Raw genomic sequence first — 18,279 nt, forward strand, 5'->3', positions numbered from 1 at the left:
GTCTCCTAGCTTCATTTTCATGTGGTTCGTCTAGAGTAGCCACTAGTCATTTCTTCCGTCAGTGGGCAGATCTTCTGAAATTCGGTCCAGTATCCAACCAAGCCTCTTTTCATGCAAGTTGGGGCTTTTCCCAATGAGAGACTGACATTCTACTTGATCTCCCATGTTGCAACAACATGCTCCTGTGCTCAATTGGCGTACTGGTGAGGTTCTTTGCTGGGGACCAGAATGCCAATCTAGCTGTTTGGTGGCACCTCATCCCGTAGCCACCACGCTCTCTCCAGTGTCCACCAAGCCACTAGTGGATATCCCTGCTTCATACATTGCCTTATGGATGTCTTTACAGAGACGCAAGTGGAAACTCTGCTGCTTCGCCGCCCCTATGACTGCCCAAAAGACTTGATGCCGGGCACGTCTACGCCACTGGGTTGGGTGTACCCCTTATCTGTACCTGAAACCGCAGCTATGTTTGCCTATGTGAAGGACAATCTGCAAAAGGGCTTTATATGCAAATCCTCCTCCTTGGCCATTGGTGGATTCTTCTTTGTGGCCAAGAAGGATGGCTCCCTCCATCCATGCATTGATTGTCGCGGCCTTAATAAAGTTACAGTGAAAAACCGCTACCCACTTCCTCTGATCACTGAACTTTTTGATCGTCTGCTTGGTGCCAAGATTTCAAGATTTCTCCTCATCCGCATCCGTGAAGGCAATGAATAGAAGACCGCCTTCGATACTCAAGATGGGCACTATGAGTACCTTGTTATGCCCTTTGGACATTGAGTCCCATCAGGCCCATGTACAGCAAGTTCTCAGATGCCTAAGGGCCAATCCCTTATATGCCAAGCTAGAGAATTGCCAATTTCATCAGAATAATCTACTTTTCCTCGGATACATCAGCTTTGACAAGGGACTATAGATGGATCCCTTATGTTGTCTGCTGTACTTCAGTGGCCTCGTCCAGTAGGACTTCATGCTATCCAGAGATTCCTGGGCTCTGCTAACTACTACCGGCAGTTCATTCCACATTTCTTCTCCCTTGTATCTCCTATTGTGGCGTTGACCAAAAAGAGCAGCAATTCAAAACTCTGGCCTTAAGAACAAACCTGCAGAACCTATCCTGTACGTAATCCGGGGACCGACTGTATTTACAGGCACCTGCTCAGTTTTCAAGTGACCCCATAAATTTCCCCAATATTGAAACTACACCCCTGAATGTATGAAAAACCAACTTTTAAAAATAAAAAAATAAATAAAAAATCGCAATGGATTAAATGATGAAAAACTCCACAATTTTAAATACCCACTTTCCCTCCAGCAGATCTGCATTGTCGTATTTTACAGGCTATAAAATGTCCAGTATGAGAGCCGGACATTATTTAGGGGGGGGGTTAAATAGCTAATGGATGAGATTTTATTAACTCTTAGTTGGTGGGAATAAGAAAATTATTAATTCTGGTTTAAAACTTTTAGCTTTTTTTTGGCCGTACACCATACAATAAAAATAATTTTATCTTTATTCTATGGGTCACCACGATTATGGGGATACCGCTTTTATATAGCTTTTTTATGGTTCTGTAGAATATAGAGCTCATTTGTTGAGAAATGTGCTTGATATATATATATATATATATATATATATATATATATATATATATATATATATATATAGACTACTTAGTTTGGTATTTTGATATCCCTGAGGAAGCTGTAAATATGCAGCGATACGTGTGGGGACGTTCTCTCCTCCAGCTACATGGACTTCATATCATGTTTCATTTGCACTACTTTTGAGCTTTTTTTTAACATTAATTTTTATTGATTTTTTCCAAGGATATTGTTACACATAAGTATAAATAAAAATGCTTTACAAAGAAATGAGATGTCGTTTCTTCTTTGCATAGTTGTCACAAGGATTATCAATAAAACAATACAGTGAAGGATAAAATGAAGAAACAACCAAGAAAACAATAACTTGGTGACAATAAATGGATATGTAGAGATCGTAATGATGCGTTGAGGGTTTATATACTTAAACGTTGATACTATTGATATTGATGCAAACCGACCTCAATATGTGAGAGCCCAGGACTGTGTGTCGGATACTGTGATGAGTAGTACAGGTGCACCTCAAGGTACAGTTCTAGCTCCCATCCTCTTCACATTGTACACAGCAGACTTCAGGTACAATTCATGTAGCTGCTACCTCCAGAAGTTCTCTGATGACTCTGCAATAGTAGGCCTGATATAAAGAACTGATACGGAAATTTGTGGACTGGTGCCAGCGAAACCACCTTAGGATGCTGTGAAGACCAAGGAGATGGTGGTGGACTTTCGTAAGCACAGTCCTCCTTCTCAACCGGTGGTTATCCATGGGACAGACATTGAGGCAGTGAAGTCCTATAAGTACTTGGGTGTCCTCCTCAACAATAAACTGGAGTGGGCAGAGAACATAAACGCACTTCACAGGAAGGGTCAGAGCAGGCTACACCTGCTGAGGAGGCTGAGGGCATTCGGAGTGCGGGGGGCTCTTCTTAACACCTTCTTCAGCTCTGTAGTGGCACCAGCCATCTTCTTTGGTGTAGTCTGTTGGGGAAGCAGCATCTCAGCGAGGAAGAGGAGCAGACTGGACAAACTGATTAGGAAAGCCAGTTCTGTCCTGGGGGGTCCTTTTGACACAGTGCAGGTGGTAGCTGAGAGGAGGACACTGTGTAAGTTGAAGTCTATTCTGGAGAATAGCTCCCATCCCTTGCATGAGACTGTGGTGGCATTGGGGAGACCTTCAGTGATCGACTGCTTCACCCCAAATGTGAAAGGGAGCGTTATCGTAAGTCATTCCTCCCCGCTGCCATCAGGCTGTTCAACAAACTGTCACAGTCTATGGGGAATAGTCCCTTAGGACTAAGTAAGTGGACTCCCTGGACCACCGCGGGAGATAACAACCTTAGCCGCACCCGGGAGAGAAGTCTAAGTGAACTCCTGGTCTTCGCCAGAGCCCGCCGCAAAGCGGGATGGTCTTGCTGCGGCGGGGAGTCACCAGGTCGCTCCACGGGTGCGACTAGGCCCACGGTGGCAGCCAAGGTAGGGACACGGGGACCATGGGAAGGCAGGCAGGACCACGGGAAGGCAGGCAGGACCACGGCAAGGCGGGCAGGCAGGACCACGGGAAGGCAGGCAGGACCACGGGAAGGCAGGCAGGCAGGACCACGGGAAGGCAGGCAGGCAGGACCACGGGAAGGCATAACACAGAACAAGGGAACACAGGAAACTAGGAACACAGAATCACAGAATCCACAGAGGCGTCTGGAAACGCTCAAAAAGGCTTTCTCCTCAGAAGAGTGAACTGAAGATCCGGCAGGGGATGCTGGGAGTCGCCAGGCTATATAGCCGAGCCAGGAATGCCAGAGCCAATAAGGAGGACGCTGGCCCTTTAAGGCTGGGAGAAGTCCGCGCGCGCCCCCTCTAGTGGCAGGAGCACGCGACTGCAAGGAAGAAGCATGAGGCCTACACGCTGGGAGCAAGAGTGCAGGCCGGAGCCTGGAGAGGTAAGTGAGAGCTGGGGGAGCGGGGACCGCGGCAGCAGGCACGGGTACACCCTCAATCCGTACTGAGGATCGCGGGTGTAACCGTGACACAAACAAGGATCAAACTGAAGTAACCTGCACCCCCCACCTAACCAGTCCCTGCAAGTCCCATCCACAGACTAAACATCAAACTGCCGATCATTGCTTGTCTCTTTTTTGTCTTTTTATCCCCCTTTTCTTTTTGTTCATTTATCCCTAATATTATTGTTGTCATAGTTTGTACTTAACTCTCTGTACCCTCTCTGCTGGTATAACACTGTGAATTTCCCCACTGTGGGACTAATAAAGGATTATCTTATCTTATTGTAGGACGAGATAAGCCATATGTCCCAACTTTCTATTTCTGCATTCATTGCACTGCATTCGGCGCGTTCTTTGCGCTGGATTCGGGTCCGGCCGGGATTTATGAAGGTAGTTCCTCCGCCGTCCACCAGGTGGTGCTGCTGCGCTGAAAAGCATCTGAACGCGCCGGAATACACCGAGCTGGACCAAGTGAAGGTAAGCGCTTCCCAAGCAACACATTTTCGGTTTTTAAATGCGGCGGTTTTTCCAAATACGTCGGGTTTTCGTTCGGCCACGCCCCCCCATTTCCGTCGCGCGCATGCCGGCGTCGATGCGCCACAATCCGATCGGGTGCACCAAAATCTCGGGGCAATTCAGGAACAATCGGCGCCAATCGGAAATATTCGGGTAACACGTCGGGAAAACGCGAATCGGGCCCTTAGTAAATGACCCCCAGTGTGTTAGTACAATTTTAGAAGCCAGATGAAAGAGTATTTACACCTGTACCCTGATGATGTAACCACATTGTCACCGCACAGAACTAGATGGATCATAATGTGTCTGCTAGAGAGTCCCCATCCACACGCTGGGATTTTGCACTGCACAGCCGAGAGAATGATAGGAGCTAAAACAGCATTAAAAAAGTAAAATTACTAATAAAGGGGTTAAAATTATCTTTATTGTAATAATATCACTAGAGGATTGAGATTTGAGAATTTTCTTTCGTGGGAAAATCCCCGTAATTGCAATAGTTCAAACTATCTAATACATTTTGTTTAAATTTCGTTTAAATTTGTACTTTGGTGTACAATGTGCAGCATAATATGTAAATACTGTAGACTCCATTCTTTAGTGTCAGGGCAAATGACGGGACGAGACCCCCTAACAATGTGGGCCTCATAACGGCTGCTATAACTGTGGAGTTATTCTCTCGTTATTGTAATTGGCCTGTGTTGAATGAAGATGTGAAGGACTATGTATCTGCTCTTCACAGCTGTGACCAGACAAACCTCCCGGCCTTCTACTGCTGCTTCCGGTTTCTGACCAACCTTGGCAGCATATTGCAATGGACTTTATCAAAGACCTTCCTGTATCTGTGGCCTCTAATATTATCTGGTTAGTGGTGGAAGATTTGTCCTAGATGACCCAATTTGTCCTCCTGTCTAGGTTAATATCCCCTCACGTTGTATCAGATTGAGGTGTCCGGTTTCCTTCTAACTTCTTTGTTTCTCACCTCAGATCCTCAATTAGTACTCAAGTACTTCTGTTTCTGCCCTGGTTCCTATTGGTCCTGAAGAGGAGTGAAAATTTAGGGAGATAGTGGACAGTAAGAAGATGGCTAGAAACATCTATGATGCCACTATATGTGTGCACGTCGGAGCTGCTGCACTTGGGAAGAGCTTCAATGCAACCAGAAACAGTGGGGGGAGTGTGAGGAGTACACTGTGAGGCTACTGGGGCATGGAATAGACTTTGCTCCCACTCCCTGGAAAGCCTACTCCAGGCCCCAATAGCCTCTCCAGAAAATGTGCTTGTTAGGCAGATAAAGTTTAGCATTATAGGATTAGGTAATGATAGATTAGAGCTTAGTGGGTCACTAGGTACCTACCATCAGATCTACATTAATAGGTGGCTTGTTGATAGTAGGTTTCCTTTAATGATATATTTCATTTTCCCAGTTACATCACTACCTCAGGCTGATGAGGCATTCACAAGACTCCATGGATTCTGCTCCTTATTTTGATGAAAACGGAGAGTCTGTCCACACATATCAGATAATAAACTGGTTCTATGAAAGAAATATAAATGTACATTATCTTCATATTGGAAACTTTACACCATCGGCTGTAGATGGAGAACAACTTCATGTGGATCACAAAGGGATAATATGGAAAGGAACTGGGGAGGTAAGTAATACAAGCTACAGTTACTTGTAAGGGGAACTTGGACTTGGAGAAGGAAGACAAACAAGACAGAGACCCCAAGCTAATCCCCCCTCACAGCTATCACCTGCCTATTGCTTCGCTGAGTCCTAATGACTAGGGACAACTAGAAGACAGTCTCTCCTTAGGTTTCGGTGCACACACAGAACAAATAAATATAAAGCATAACAAGACAAAGTGGAGACAACCGGGTCAGCAACTGCAGGAGCAAACAATGACAAAATATAGATCCAAAGGCTAGTAAGAGGTTTAAGTGAGAGGTCAAATACCAGAAGATCAACAGAATAATCAAACAGAGGTAGTGGGAAGAAAGCCAGACAAGAATGTGACCAGCGCCCTATGGAGTGAGTGGTGAATACTTATAGAGAGGATCGGCCCTGAAACGAGCAGGTAATCACAGACACATAGAGCTAACCCTTGCTAGAGAAAGGCAGGGTGCAGGAGGAGAGCGTGTGACAGAGATCAGATAAGCCAGTCACTAGAGCCCAGTTAAGACTGCCGGACAGGTGAAACAGGAAAACATCTTAACCTATTGGCGTGGACTGAGGAAGTAGCTGACGCAGACAATAATGAGAATAATCAACAGTGAAATATTGAAAAAGTAATAAAACTGATAATGCGGAAAATCTTATGCTAAAATAATTTATTAAATGAAGATGATTCTGTTTATCTATTTTTAAGCTTAATAAATGATGTATTATTGAAAGTGCTCAGGTAGACCATCCAGCACAGTGAAGGTCACATCCACAAGATGAATCGTGTCCATTAACCAAAACAGCACAGACTGCAATGAGTCCTAACATCCACCGCCTGTATGTTTTTCCATTGTGGTTTCACTATCCAACATCTGTCAGACATGAATGAGCAATCAAATAATCACATATAGAAAATCTAAGCCAGACCGCGACTCTGCGGTCATGCCACCTATTTGCTTTCTTGTCTTGTCTATATGTTTGCTCTACTTCACTTATTGTTAAAAAACTGTTATATAAATAAAGAATTAAAAAAAAAATTACATATAAGACACCCAAGGGTTAATGAAATTCAATTTATTTAAAAAAAATTATTTCAAATATGTTAAAAAAGAATTTTAAACAGAAAACACATAAAATAGATAGAAAACATTAATGGTAGCATTATTGGGGTATCCAATTGGGGAGTTCAATTTATTGTCAGGCTCCAGGGGATAGTGGACCCACTGGACCAGCGCAGACGATGACCTGGTACCGGAGTCTAAGTGGTACCCGTTTTCACCAGAAGCCCCGCCCTCCTTCGACCTTCCCCTCTTCTTGGCATGAAGGAACCTCTGAAGAACACTACGATCCAGAATATTGTATTCTGGCTCCCAAAGCCTCTCTTCCGTCCCAAACCCCTTCCAGTCAACAAAAAAGAACCGCTTCCCTCTGACTGGAATAAATTACTGGTAATAATTAGCGGAACCCAGAAATCTCTGTATAGAGCATAGCAGACAGCTTGGAAGGATAGTTGTGCTTTGTCAGAAATAATGTATCCCAGGAACAGAAGGCTACTCTGCTGAATATGGCATTTGTCAGGCTTGGCATGCAAGCGATTGGCCCTTTGGCACCTGAGAACTTGCCGGAGGTGGACCCGATGAGACTGCGGATCAGGAGAAAACACCAGAATATCGTCCAAGTAGACAACGATACAAGGGAAGATCAAGTCTTGGAAGATATTGTTAACAAATTCCTGGAATACTGCTGGAGCATTGCAGAGTCCAATGGGCATTACAAGATACTCAAAATGTCCGTCACGGGTATTGAAGGCTGTCCTCCATTCCTCGCCGATGCGGATGAGGTAATATGCCCCGCCCCCCGTAGGTCTGGCTTGGTGTTAACCTTGGCACCCTGTATTCGATCAAAAAGTTCAATAATGAGAGGCAAAGGGTAGTGACTTTATTGAGACTGCAGTAGTCGATGCATGGACGGAGGGAACCATCCTTCTTGGCCACAAAGAAGAATCCAGCACTGGCAGGGGAAGAAGACTTAAGGATGAATGCTGTCTGCAAATTCTGATGTAGGCCGACATTTCAGGCACAGATAATGAGTACACCCAACCTCGTGGAGGAGATGTACCCAGCAGCAGGTCACTGGGACAGTCATAGGGATGGTGTGGTGGAAAAATCTACACTTGCTTTTCAGAAAAAAACATCATCATAGTCCTTATAAGAAGCGGGAAGACCCGTCAGCTGCTTGGAGGAGTCCGGAGAAGACATGGCGGGCTTAGGATGGGGAGCCATAAGACAGTTAGAATAGCACCTCCGGAGCGTGTTGCTGCAACCACGGGAGGCCCAAGAGCACTGGGGACGTAGAGCTGGAGAGCACATAAAATGACAATCTATCATGCCCCTATTTGCAGAGGCAGAGGCTCCGCACGATACTGGACTGGGTCATGGAGAATCTGTCCACTGACGGCAGAGATAACCAGCGGCTTTTATAGGCGAAACCACAGGAAAGTGATGCTGGGAGACCAAGGTAGCATCCACGAAATTCCTTGCAGAGCCAGATTCCAATTTGAACTGGGTTTCCTGTTCCAAAACTGAGAAGAACAGGAAAATTCAGACAAGGTGAAGCTTTGCTCTCACCTAGGTACGCTTCTAACAAGAATCCTAGGTGCGGGAGTATCGCCGACACTGTGGACAAACAGGACATGGTCTTTTGAAGACAAGAGCCAGGTGGTGCAAACGTCGGGTCCTGGTTTGCAGCGGTTCCAGACGTTGCTCCTCAGAACGCTCAGAAAACCAGATATCAATCTGAGTGGCCAGAGAGAAGAGACCACTCAGGGTAGACGGCAGGTCTCGTGTAGACATCACATCTTTAACTTGTCCAGAAACTCCCTTTTTAGAGGTTGCAATCAGGGCTGCTTTGTTCCAGGCCAGCTCAGAGGCCAGAGTATGGAACTGAACCACAAAATCACCAACGGATGAGTCCCCTTGGCGCAGGTTCTGCTGTGCGCCTTCAGCTGAAGATGCTGGGCAGGTTCCTCAAAGACAGACCAGAATTCAGCAAGGAACACAGTGAGAGTAGCTGTGAGTGGATCGTTCCTGTCCCAGAGGGGAATAGCTCATGCCAGGGCTTTACCGGAAAGAAGACTGATCACAAAAGCCACCTAAGCCCGCTCTGTGGCCAACTGTGTAGACATCAGTTTGATATGTAGAGAGCACTGAGTAATGAAGCACCTGCATATTTTGGCCTCACCTTCATATTTGGAGGGCATGGAAAGATGCAGCCTGAGTTCATAGTATCATAGTATATAAGGCTGGAAAAAGACGCAAGTCCATCAAGTCCAACCTTTTTTTTTTATATAATTGTATTTTTATTATCATTTTTCAAAAATATATAACAGACAAATTATCACGTACATATTTCACATTGAAGTTTTTCAATAGTAAAACAACTGAAAGAAAAGAAAGAAATCTTTTTCCCCAAAGGATATCAACAGTTTAAATCTTCCATTTGCGTATCAAAATGTGAAATCTAACAGTATAATATGTTTACAATAGTAAAACAAATACCAAAGACGGCATCAACACTATGCCTAACCGGTCCAGAGGGGTTGGGGAAAAGGGTACAAACAAAAGACAGTCATACATACTCACTATGACAACAATTAACACTTGGGTAGAAACTAAAGGGATGGCCATGTCACTCTCCTCCTCCTGCTCGTTCTTCTATCCAGTAGCGGTCCCAACATTCCCAGGTTTTGTCAAACAGTGGGATACGATTATTCAGGGAGGCAGTCAGATATTCCATACTGTGAGTTTCCCTTACCCTAGAGAGAAGGTCCATTCGGGAGGGGCACCTCACAGCTGTGAGTATGTGCAAGCTCAGTTTTGTGGTCGCCTTGGCCATGGGGTGTGGAGAAACATTCAGCAAGTCAAATAATGGGGAGAGTGGGATATCCACCGCTACGACCTCCCGAAGGAGAGTCTTTACCTCCTGCCAAAAAGGCTGCACTAATGGGCACGTCCAGAAGATATGTTGAAGAGTACCTCCAACTGTGCCACATCGCCAGCAAGTATCTGGCGTATCCGGAAATAGTCTGTGCAGCAAGGATGGGGTATGATACCACTGCATCATCAGTTTGTACTGGTTCTCCTTATGTGTGGCACACAAGGAGGTCTTAGCCGCCATGTGTCTTGAGATATTGGTCCCCCTACTATGCTCTCCCACTTGGCCATGTACGGGTGTGCGATGGGTTCGTCTGGGCTGGGATGGAGTAGTATCATGTAGATATCTGATATAAGGCAAGAAGTCTGGGTAGCAGTTTTGCAAATGTGCTCGAACATAGTGGGTTCCAAAACTGTCTCAGCACTGTCCATGGATTGTAAAAAGTGCCTAATTCGGATGTAGTGAAAATTGGCAGCATGCGGGAGATGGAATTTATCCTGTAGGGCAGCAAAGGGCAAAATCTTCCTATCTCGGTAATCCACAATGTCTGCAAATCTAAACAAACCCTTCTCATGCCAGGGTTTAATTTCCTGCCCAGCCCCGGCTTGTTGCATGAGGGGAGTGTGTAAGAAAGATTGCATAGGAGAACACTGAGACACCAGTGGGAACCTGGCCAGACAGGCCCTCCATAACTTAATCGTGAATGAAATAGGGCCTAGTTGGGGATCAGGCAGGCAGGCGCCTCTTTAGGCCAAAGGTAAGAGTTAGGATGGAAAGGGGCCAACCACAGTTTCTCTATCTCCATCCACTTAGAGAATGCCAGTAAGGTGGACCATGCTGGAATACGCCTCAAATGTGTTGCCCAGTAGTATCTGGTTATATCCGGCACCGATAGGCCGCCCCTAGATTTGTGAGAGAGTAGAACAGACCTGGAGATTCTGTGTCTCTTTTTCGCCCGGATAAAGTGTAATATTGATGCTTGCAGGGACCTCAGAGCACCCAGCGGCACTGTCACTGGTAGGGTTTCAAAAAGATAAAGCAGCTTAGGTAAGATAGTCATTTTAACCGCTGCTATCCTGCCAAAGAGGGAGAGGGGGAGACTGTTCCAATTATCAAGCAGGGTCCTTATTTCCCGAAAACTGCCAGGGAAATTCTGCCCATACAGTGTATTGTAAGAGGGGGTCAGAAGTATCCCCAGATACTTAATAGCGTCTGCTTTCCAATTATACCTGAATGTGGCCTTCAATTGGTCTACCAGCGGTTGGGTAAGATTGAGAGGCAAGGCCTCCGTCTTTGAAGTGTTCACTTTATAGCCAGAAAGACGGCCATACTGCTGTAACCTCGCCTGTAGGTTGGGTAGGGAGATTAGAGGTTGAGTGATGGGGAGTAAGATATCATCTGCGAACAACGACAATTTGAATTCCTTGTCTCTAACCATAACACCATGGATATTAGGGTCCTGACGGATAATGGAGGCCAAGGGTTCAATGCAAAATATAAACAGGAGAGGAGAAAGTGGGCATCCCTGAAGTGTACCATTCTTGATCCGCAGAGGTGGGGAGGACGCATGTGGAAGCTTAATTTCCGCTGTAGGATTTAAATACAACCCCCTCAAAGCCTGGAGAAAGGGACCTTTTATTCCAATGTGTTCTAGCACTTGAAACATAAAGGGCCAGCTGAGGCGATCAAACGCCTTCTCAGCGTCTAAACTGAGAATCAGGGCCTGGTCATTTTGTTTATTAACTACATCAATGAGATCAATTGTTCTCCTCGTGTTGTCGCCACCTTGTCGTCCAGGTACAAAGCCTACCTGGTCCTTATGGATTACCTGAGGGATCCACTGAATCAGGCGATTGGCCAGTAGTTTTGTGAATATTTTCAAATCTGCGTTCAAAAGTGCAATCGGCCTGTAATTAGCACAACCGGTTGCATCTTTCCCAGGCTTGGGGATAAGGGTGATATAAGAATGAGTGAAAGTTGTAGGCATGGGTTCACCTTGTAAGAAAGCATTAAACACTTTTGTCATATGTGGCAACAACACAGGGGAGAAGGTTTGATAGTAAAGATATGTGAGCCCATCTGGGCCCGGGGATTTCCCATTAGGCATTTCTTTGATCACCTCCTCTATCTCATCCGTTGTTAATTCTAAGCTGAGCGTCTCGATGGCCTCCGAGGGGAGTCCAGGAAGGGAGCAAGAGTTAAAAAAATCCAGTAGCAACGTTTTTCTAAGGCCCTCATCTAGGGGTAGGGTATTTGGCAGGGAATACAATTTAGCATAAAATTCTTGGAAGCGAGAGGCAATCGCTCTCGGGTCATGTATTAGATTCCCCCCGGAATCCCGTATGATGTGGGGAGTCTGGTGTTCTCTCTTCTCCCTCAGTTGTCTCGCTAGGAGAGAATGGTCCTTGTTCGCTTGCTCATAATATCGTTGCCTAGTAAACACCAGTAATTTCTCTACCGCTTGGGTCTGAACCTCTCACAACTGCTCCCTAACCTCAATTAGCTGTTGGAGTCTCCTCCTAGTTGGTTTAGCTAACAAAGCTGCCTCCTGCTTACCAATCTCCTTTCTCAGTTCCTTTTCCAGATGGACTCTATTTCTTTTCAATCTGGTTCCCTGTTCTATACAATGACCTCTGAAGACTGCCTTATGAGCTTCCCATATCATAGGAATAGAGGGAATTGAATCCTCATTAAGCTGGAAATATTCCCGTAATGCTCCATTTAGCTCCTCCTTGATCAGGAGTTTCTTAAGAAGGGATTCATTTAAGCGCCAATGACATGCCCTAGTTGTGGAGGGACCCTCTCTAAGCTGCAGAAAAACTGGCGCATGGTCTGACCACGATATGTCTCCCACCTTTACGGTATGCATCATTCGCAAGAATTGGATATCTCCAAACCAGTAATCTATACGGGTATGGGTGCCATGTGGCGCAGAGTAAAAGGTAAATGAACGGTCACCCGTGTTGCCCACTCTCCATAAATCATACAAAGCAAACCTCCTGATGACTCTACGGAAAGCCGCTGAAATAGTGCTCTGCGACCTAGTGGTGGAGTTGGGGTCGATTGCCAGTCGATCCATATTTTCTGAAAAAATTACATTGAAGTCCCCTCCTATCAGTAAAGGTGCCGGTGGGAGTCTGGCTATTTTATTCAGGACTTTGGTAATGAAGCGGACCTGTGATGAATTGGGGGCATATATATTGCATAAAAGCACAGGCGATAAAGCGGCCCATGGGGTCCGAAGTCACCGTCTCAGGCACTATGGGGCACGAGGTTGAGAACAGGATCGCCACTCCTGCTTTTTTGTTCTCCGTGGATGCCATATAAGATACCGGGTAAAGGTGCTTAGCAAAATTAAAATTCACCGTAGCATCATAATGTGTCTCCTGCAAAAACACCACATCTGCTCTACTTCTCTTCAGCTCATTAAGCGTAAGTCGTCGCTTGCGAGCTGAGTTGAGCCCCTTTACATTAAGTGTCAAAAGCTGAACCATGTTGAGTTAGCTAGCCGATACTCCTGGGCAAGATGTGTTGGCGCCCCTGAATAAGACGCAACTGGACAAGCTCTGGGGGAGGGGGGGTAGGAGAGGCAATGTATAGCTTTTTTCGTAAGGCTCTGGTGTGGGGGTAAGGGAGGGTGTCTGTGTATAGAGGCCTAGGGCGTCAGGGAGACTAGGAAAGGCGACAAGGAGGGTGACGAGGGGGGAACAAAACTTGCACACCACAAGACAAACAGTCAAGACAGATAAAAAGAAAAACACGTAAAAAAAAGTAATAAGAAAACAAGGATAAATTCCTAATACTATAACCAGAGAGAGGAGAAACCTCCTGACCCTAGTGCAGGTCTACTCAGCCGGTCTGCCCCTAAAATGGGGGAGTATAGTCAGCTGATCCGGATTCACCACCTCCTGTGTTAGCCCTAGGTCAGGGCCAGAGGGCGGGATCCGGAAGAGACCCACCTAATGGGGGAAAACGTGGCAATAGAGCCTTATAAAGGAAAAAAAAAAAGTCAAGTGTTGCGGCCTTCGCCTCTTCTGTTGCAGTTGGGTCTTATTCTGCATTTGGCGCAACTGAGGGGGGAGATCCCCCCAGTTGTCCAGTCGTGGAGTCGGGATGTTCCAAATGTCGCAGAATTCCTGCAGCTCCTCCATCACAGAGAGCGTCGCCGTTACTCCATCTTTGGTGGCCGACAGGGCAAAAGGAAAATTCCAGCGATAGGAAATGTCATTTTTACGTAAAATGTCCAGCAGCGGTCGCAAAATCCGTCTCTTTTGAAGGGTGATCCCAGAGAGATCCTGATAAAGCTGTATGGTGTCCCCGTTGAAGACAAAATTCTTTTTCTTCCTCGCCGCAAATATGAGGCGCTCCTTTAATTCAAAGTCATGCACACAACAGATCACGTCCCGCGGGTTTCCTCCCATTGCTTTAGGCCTCAATGCTCTATGAGCTCTATCAAGCTTTACTTGTGTTTCCGGATCCCCCAGCAGTGTCGAGAAAACTGCTTGTAGTGTGGCACGAACATCTTCTTTACCCTCCACCTCTGATAGACCCCTCACCCTAATATTGTTACGCCTTCCTCTATTGTCGAGGTCTTCCAGGTGTCTGGCCATATCTTGTAGTGTGACCGCTTGGGAGTGCAAGGCATGTTGCGTATGTGAAATCTGACGCCTTGAGTCCGCCTGTTCAGCTTCTAGGTGGTCAATTTTCTGCATCATACACTGAATATCACGTCGTACCTCTGAAATTTCGGATCTGAACGCCTCTTTGACTTCAGCAATTAAAGATTTAAAGTCCTCTTTAGTAGGCAGATTCTGGAGGTGAGCGTGCCAGAGCGGTTCTGATGCCGATGGTCTCTTATCTGACATAGCGTCTGTACTGAAGTGCTCAGGCGATGATGCCCACTCTGGGGAAGGTGCAGCATAGCGGGCAAGAGTGGGGGTAGCACCCAGCTCATCTTCCGTCACTTGTGACCTGGGGACAAACGGGGTTCCAGGAACAAATTCCCCTGGCTGTGGGAGTTGGGGGGATCTCAGTGGGAGGCCCCCAGGATGTCGCCCCTGCCCTTCATTTTCATCCTGACCCTCTTCCATAGGGCCATATTCTTTTTCTGGGGTCTGCAGATGTGGCAGGGTAGGCTTTTCTAGGTGGAGGGATGTCAACCCCCCCAGTGTGTCGCAGGCTATCTCCCTGGTCAGAGATCTGCGGGAGCGCCACTTTATTCTGGCGCCGCTGCGCCACATTATTCTGGCGCTGCTGCGCCACTTTATTCTGGCGCTGCTGTGCCTCAGGAGAACCGCGCTGTCTGTCTGGCTGTGAGCCAAGATGGCGGCTCGGCGCGGCCTGAGGAGCCCTGGCCGGATCGCCGCGGGCTACATGTGGAGGCGGCGTGGCGGTGGTTACCGCGGATCCCCGCTTACCCGCTGCAGGCGTGGGGGCCATGGTGAGGGAATCTACAGGCTGCGGCTGGTTCTTCAGCGGGCCATCGGGTCTCCGGGCAGCACGTGGTCCTGTGCTGGCTGCGGTGGAGGAGCGGAGGAAGAAGCAGGTAAGTGGTGTTTCGCCCACCCGTCCCGAGGACTTCACTCCCCTTCTGGGGGTCTTTTTGACTTTAGGGGCCAGGGTAAGTCCCCTCCTTAAGGGCAAAATAGGCACCGGGGCTGCAGAGCTCTATCGATGTGCGTCCATCAGGCTCAGGGTCTAGCCACGCCCCCCCAAGTCCAACCTTTAAGAATTAAATAAATGTTTTATCCCCATAACCCATGATATTTTTTCTCTCCAGAAAGGCATCCAGGCCTCTCTTGAACATGTACATAGAGTCCGCCATAACAACCTCCTGCGGCAGAGCGTTCCATAGTCTCACTGCTCTTACAGTAAAGAACCTTTGTCTATGTTGATGGTAAAATCGCCTCTCCTCTAGGCGTAGAGGATGCCCCCTTGTCCTGGTCACAGGCCTAGGTATAAAAAGATCTTTGGAGAGATCCTTGTACTGCCCATTCAGGTATTTGTACATTATAATGAGGTCTCCCCTCAGTCGTCTTTTTCCTAAACTGAATAATCCCAAATTTTGTAATCTGTCATTGTATTCTAATCCCCCCATTCCCCTAATAATCCTGGTTGCTCTCCTCTGCACCTGTTCCAGCTGTACTATATCCTTTTTATACACTGGTGCCCCAAACTGTACACAATATTCCATGTGTGGTCTGACCAGGGATTTGTATAAGGGCAAAACTATGTCTTTATCATGAGAATCTATTCCTCTCTTGATACATCCCATAATTTTATTTGCTTTAGCAGCAGCCGCCTGGTTCTGGTCACTAAAATTAAGTTTACCATCCACCAATACCCCCAAGTCCTTTTCAGCTCCAGTTTTACCAAGTAATTGGTAATTATGCTTTTTGTTTCCATGGCCCAAGTGCATAACTTTACATTTATCTACATTAAATCTCATCAACCATTTCTCTGCCCAATCCTCAAGCTTCCACAAATCCCTGTAATGCTAAACTATCGACCTCAGTATTTATTACTTTACACAGCTTAGTATCATCTGCAAATATTGAAACTTGACTGTGTAAACCCACTACAAGGTCATTAATAAAAATATTAAAAAGAAGTGGCCCCAATACTGACCCCTGTGGCACTCCACTGGTAACGTCAACCCAATCTGAGTATGTGCCATTAATGACGACCCTCTGTTTTCTATCACTAAGCCAATTACTTACCCAAATACACAGATTTTCTCCTATTCCCAGCAGTCTCATTTTATATAACAACCTTTTATGTGGCACAGTGTCAAATGCCTTGAACTTACCTCCTCGTAGAAACCAATCAGATTAGTCTGACAGGACCGATCTCTCATAAACCCATGCTGACACTCGGTTATAAGGTTGTGCACAGTGAGATGCTCCAGGATAGCATCTCTAACAAACCCCTCAAATATTTTCCCCACCACAGCAGTTAGACTCACGGGTCTGTAGTTTCCAGGATTGCTTTTTGATCCTTTCTTGTATATTGGTACCACATTTGCTATGCGCCAGTCCTGTGGAACATAACCAGTCCTCAGTGAATCTTCAAATATTAAAAATAACTGTCTGTCTATCACAGTACATAGTTCATGCAGAACCCGGGGGTGTATGCCATCTGGCCCCGGTGATTTATCTATCTTAGTGGTTGTGAGGCGGCGCCGTACCTCTTCCTGGATTAAACTGTTGACATTCCAAAAAGAATTTACACTATTCCTCATTGTGTGGGGATTTTCCTGGGTAAAGACAGTTGAGAAGGCGACATTCAGTAGATTGGCCCTTTCCTCATCTCCTTCCACCATGACCCCCCATGTTATTTCTAAGGGGATCCACACTCTCTGTTTTTAGTTTCTTCTATCATTTATATACTTAAAAAATAATTTGGGATTATTTTTGCTCTCTCTGGCAATTTTTCTCTCAGTCTCCATTTTTGCAGCCTTTATCTGCTTTTTACAGGATTTATTTTTCTCTCTATAATCCTGTAATGCCTCATCGCTACCTTCACGTTTTAGCACCTTAAACGCCTTATCTTTCTCGCTTATTGCTTTCCTCACAAGACTAGTTAGCCACATTGGCTGTTTCTTGTTCCTCTTATGCTTTTTCCCATAAGGTATGTGTTTCTCACATGACTTTTTCAGAATATATGAGAAAAAGTCCCATTTTTGGGGGGGACTTTTGTCTTTGAGAACATTATCCCAGTCTATGCCTTTAAGGTCTTCCCTTAGTTGCTGAAAATTTGCCCTCCTGAAGTTTAGAGTGTTGGTTGCCCCTTCCCTAACGTTCTTAGTAAACCGTAGAACAAAATCAATGATATTATGATCACTATTCCCCAGGTTCCCCCCAACCTGTAGTTTTGATACCCTATCAGGTCTGTTGGTTAGGATAAGGTCCAGCAGTGCCCCCCTCTTGTTGGCTCCAGGACTAGTTGCGACAGGTAATTGTCTTCTGTTGTTGACAAGAACCTGCTGCCTTTGAAGGACCTGAATGTTTCTGCCCCCCAGTCAATATCTGGGTAATTGAAGTCCCCCATGATAAGTACTTCACCATGCTTTGAAGCCACATTCATTTCATTTATCAGCATTTCCTCTGCTGCCTCCATTATATTTGGAGCCTTAAAACAAACCCCTAGTAATATGTTATTATTCTTTTTCCCTCCCCTTATCTCCACGCATAGGGACTCCACATTTGCATTTGCGTTACTGATGTCATCTCGCAAGACAGGCTTGAGGCAAGAATTCACATGTAAACAAACCCCTCCCCCTTTTTTATTTATACGATCCTTTCTAAAAAGACTATAACCATCTATAGTAACAGCCCAGTCATAGCTACTGTCCAGCCATGTCTCGCTGATACCCACTATATCATATTTCTGCTCCAACATCAATAGTTCCAGTTCCTCCATTTTGTTTGTGAGGCTTCTGGCATTTGTGTACATGCACTTTATATGGTTTTCCCTGTCCGTATTCCTTTTGTTCTTATTCCCCAATCTCAGCAGGAGAAATTGCAGCTGTAGTAACAGGTGATACAGGAGGTATTGGACACTGGA

General features: G+C 46.0%; 1 protein-coding gene across 1 annotated transcript in view; it reads left to right on the forward strand.

The window, feature by feature from the left end:
- Positions 1-3,472: 3,472 nt before the first annotated feature.
- Positions 3,473-18,279, forward strand: part of LOC140130067 (vomeronasal type-2 receptor 26-like) — an 81,752-nt gene continuing 66,945 nt past the window's right edge. The window contains exon 1 of the mRNA XM_072150790.1: positions 3,473-3,542. Within this exon, the coding sequence (XP_072006891.1) occupies positions 3,495-3,542 (48 nt within the window). The 5' untranslated portion in view covers positions 3,473-3,494. The remainder of the gene's footprint in view (positions 3,543-18,279) is intronic.

The sequence above is a fragment of the Engystomops pustulosus genome, chromosome 1 (genome assembly GCF_040894005.1).
Source record: "Engystomops pustulosus chromosome 1, aEngPut4.maternal, whole genome shotgun sequence".
NCBI lineage: Eukaryota > Metazoa > Chordata > Amphibia > Anura > Leptodactylidae > Engystomops > Engystomops pustulosus.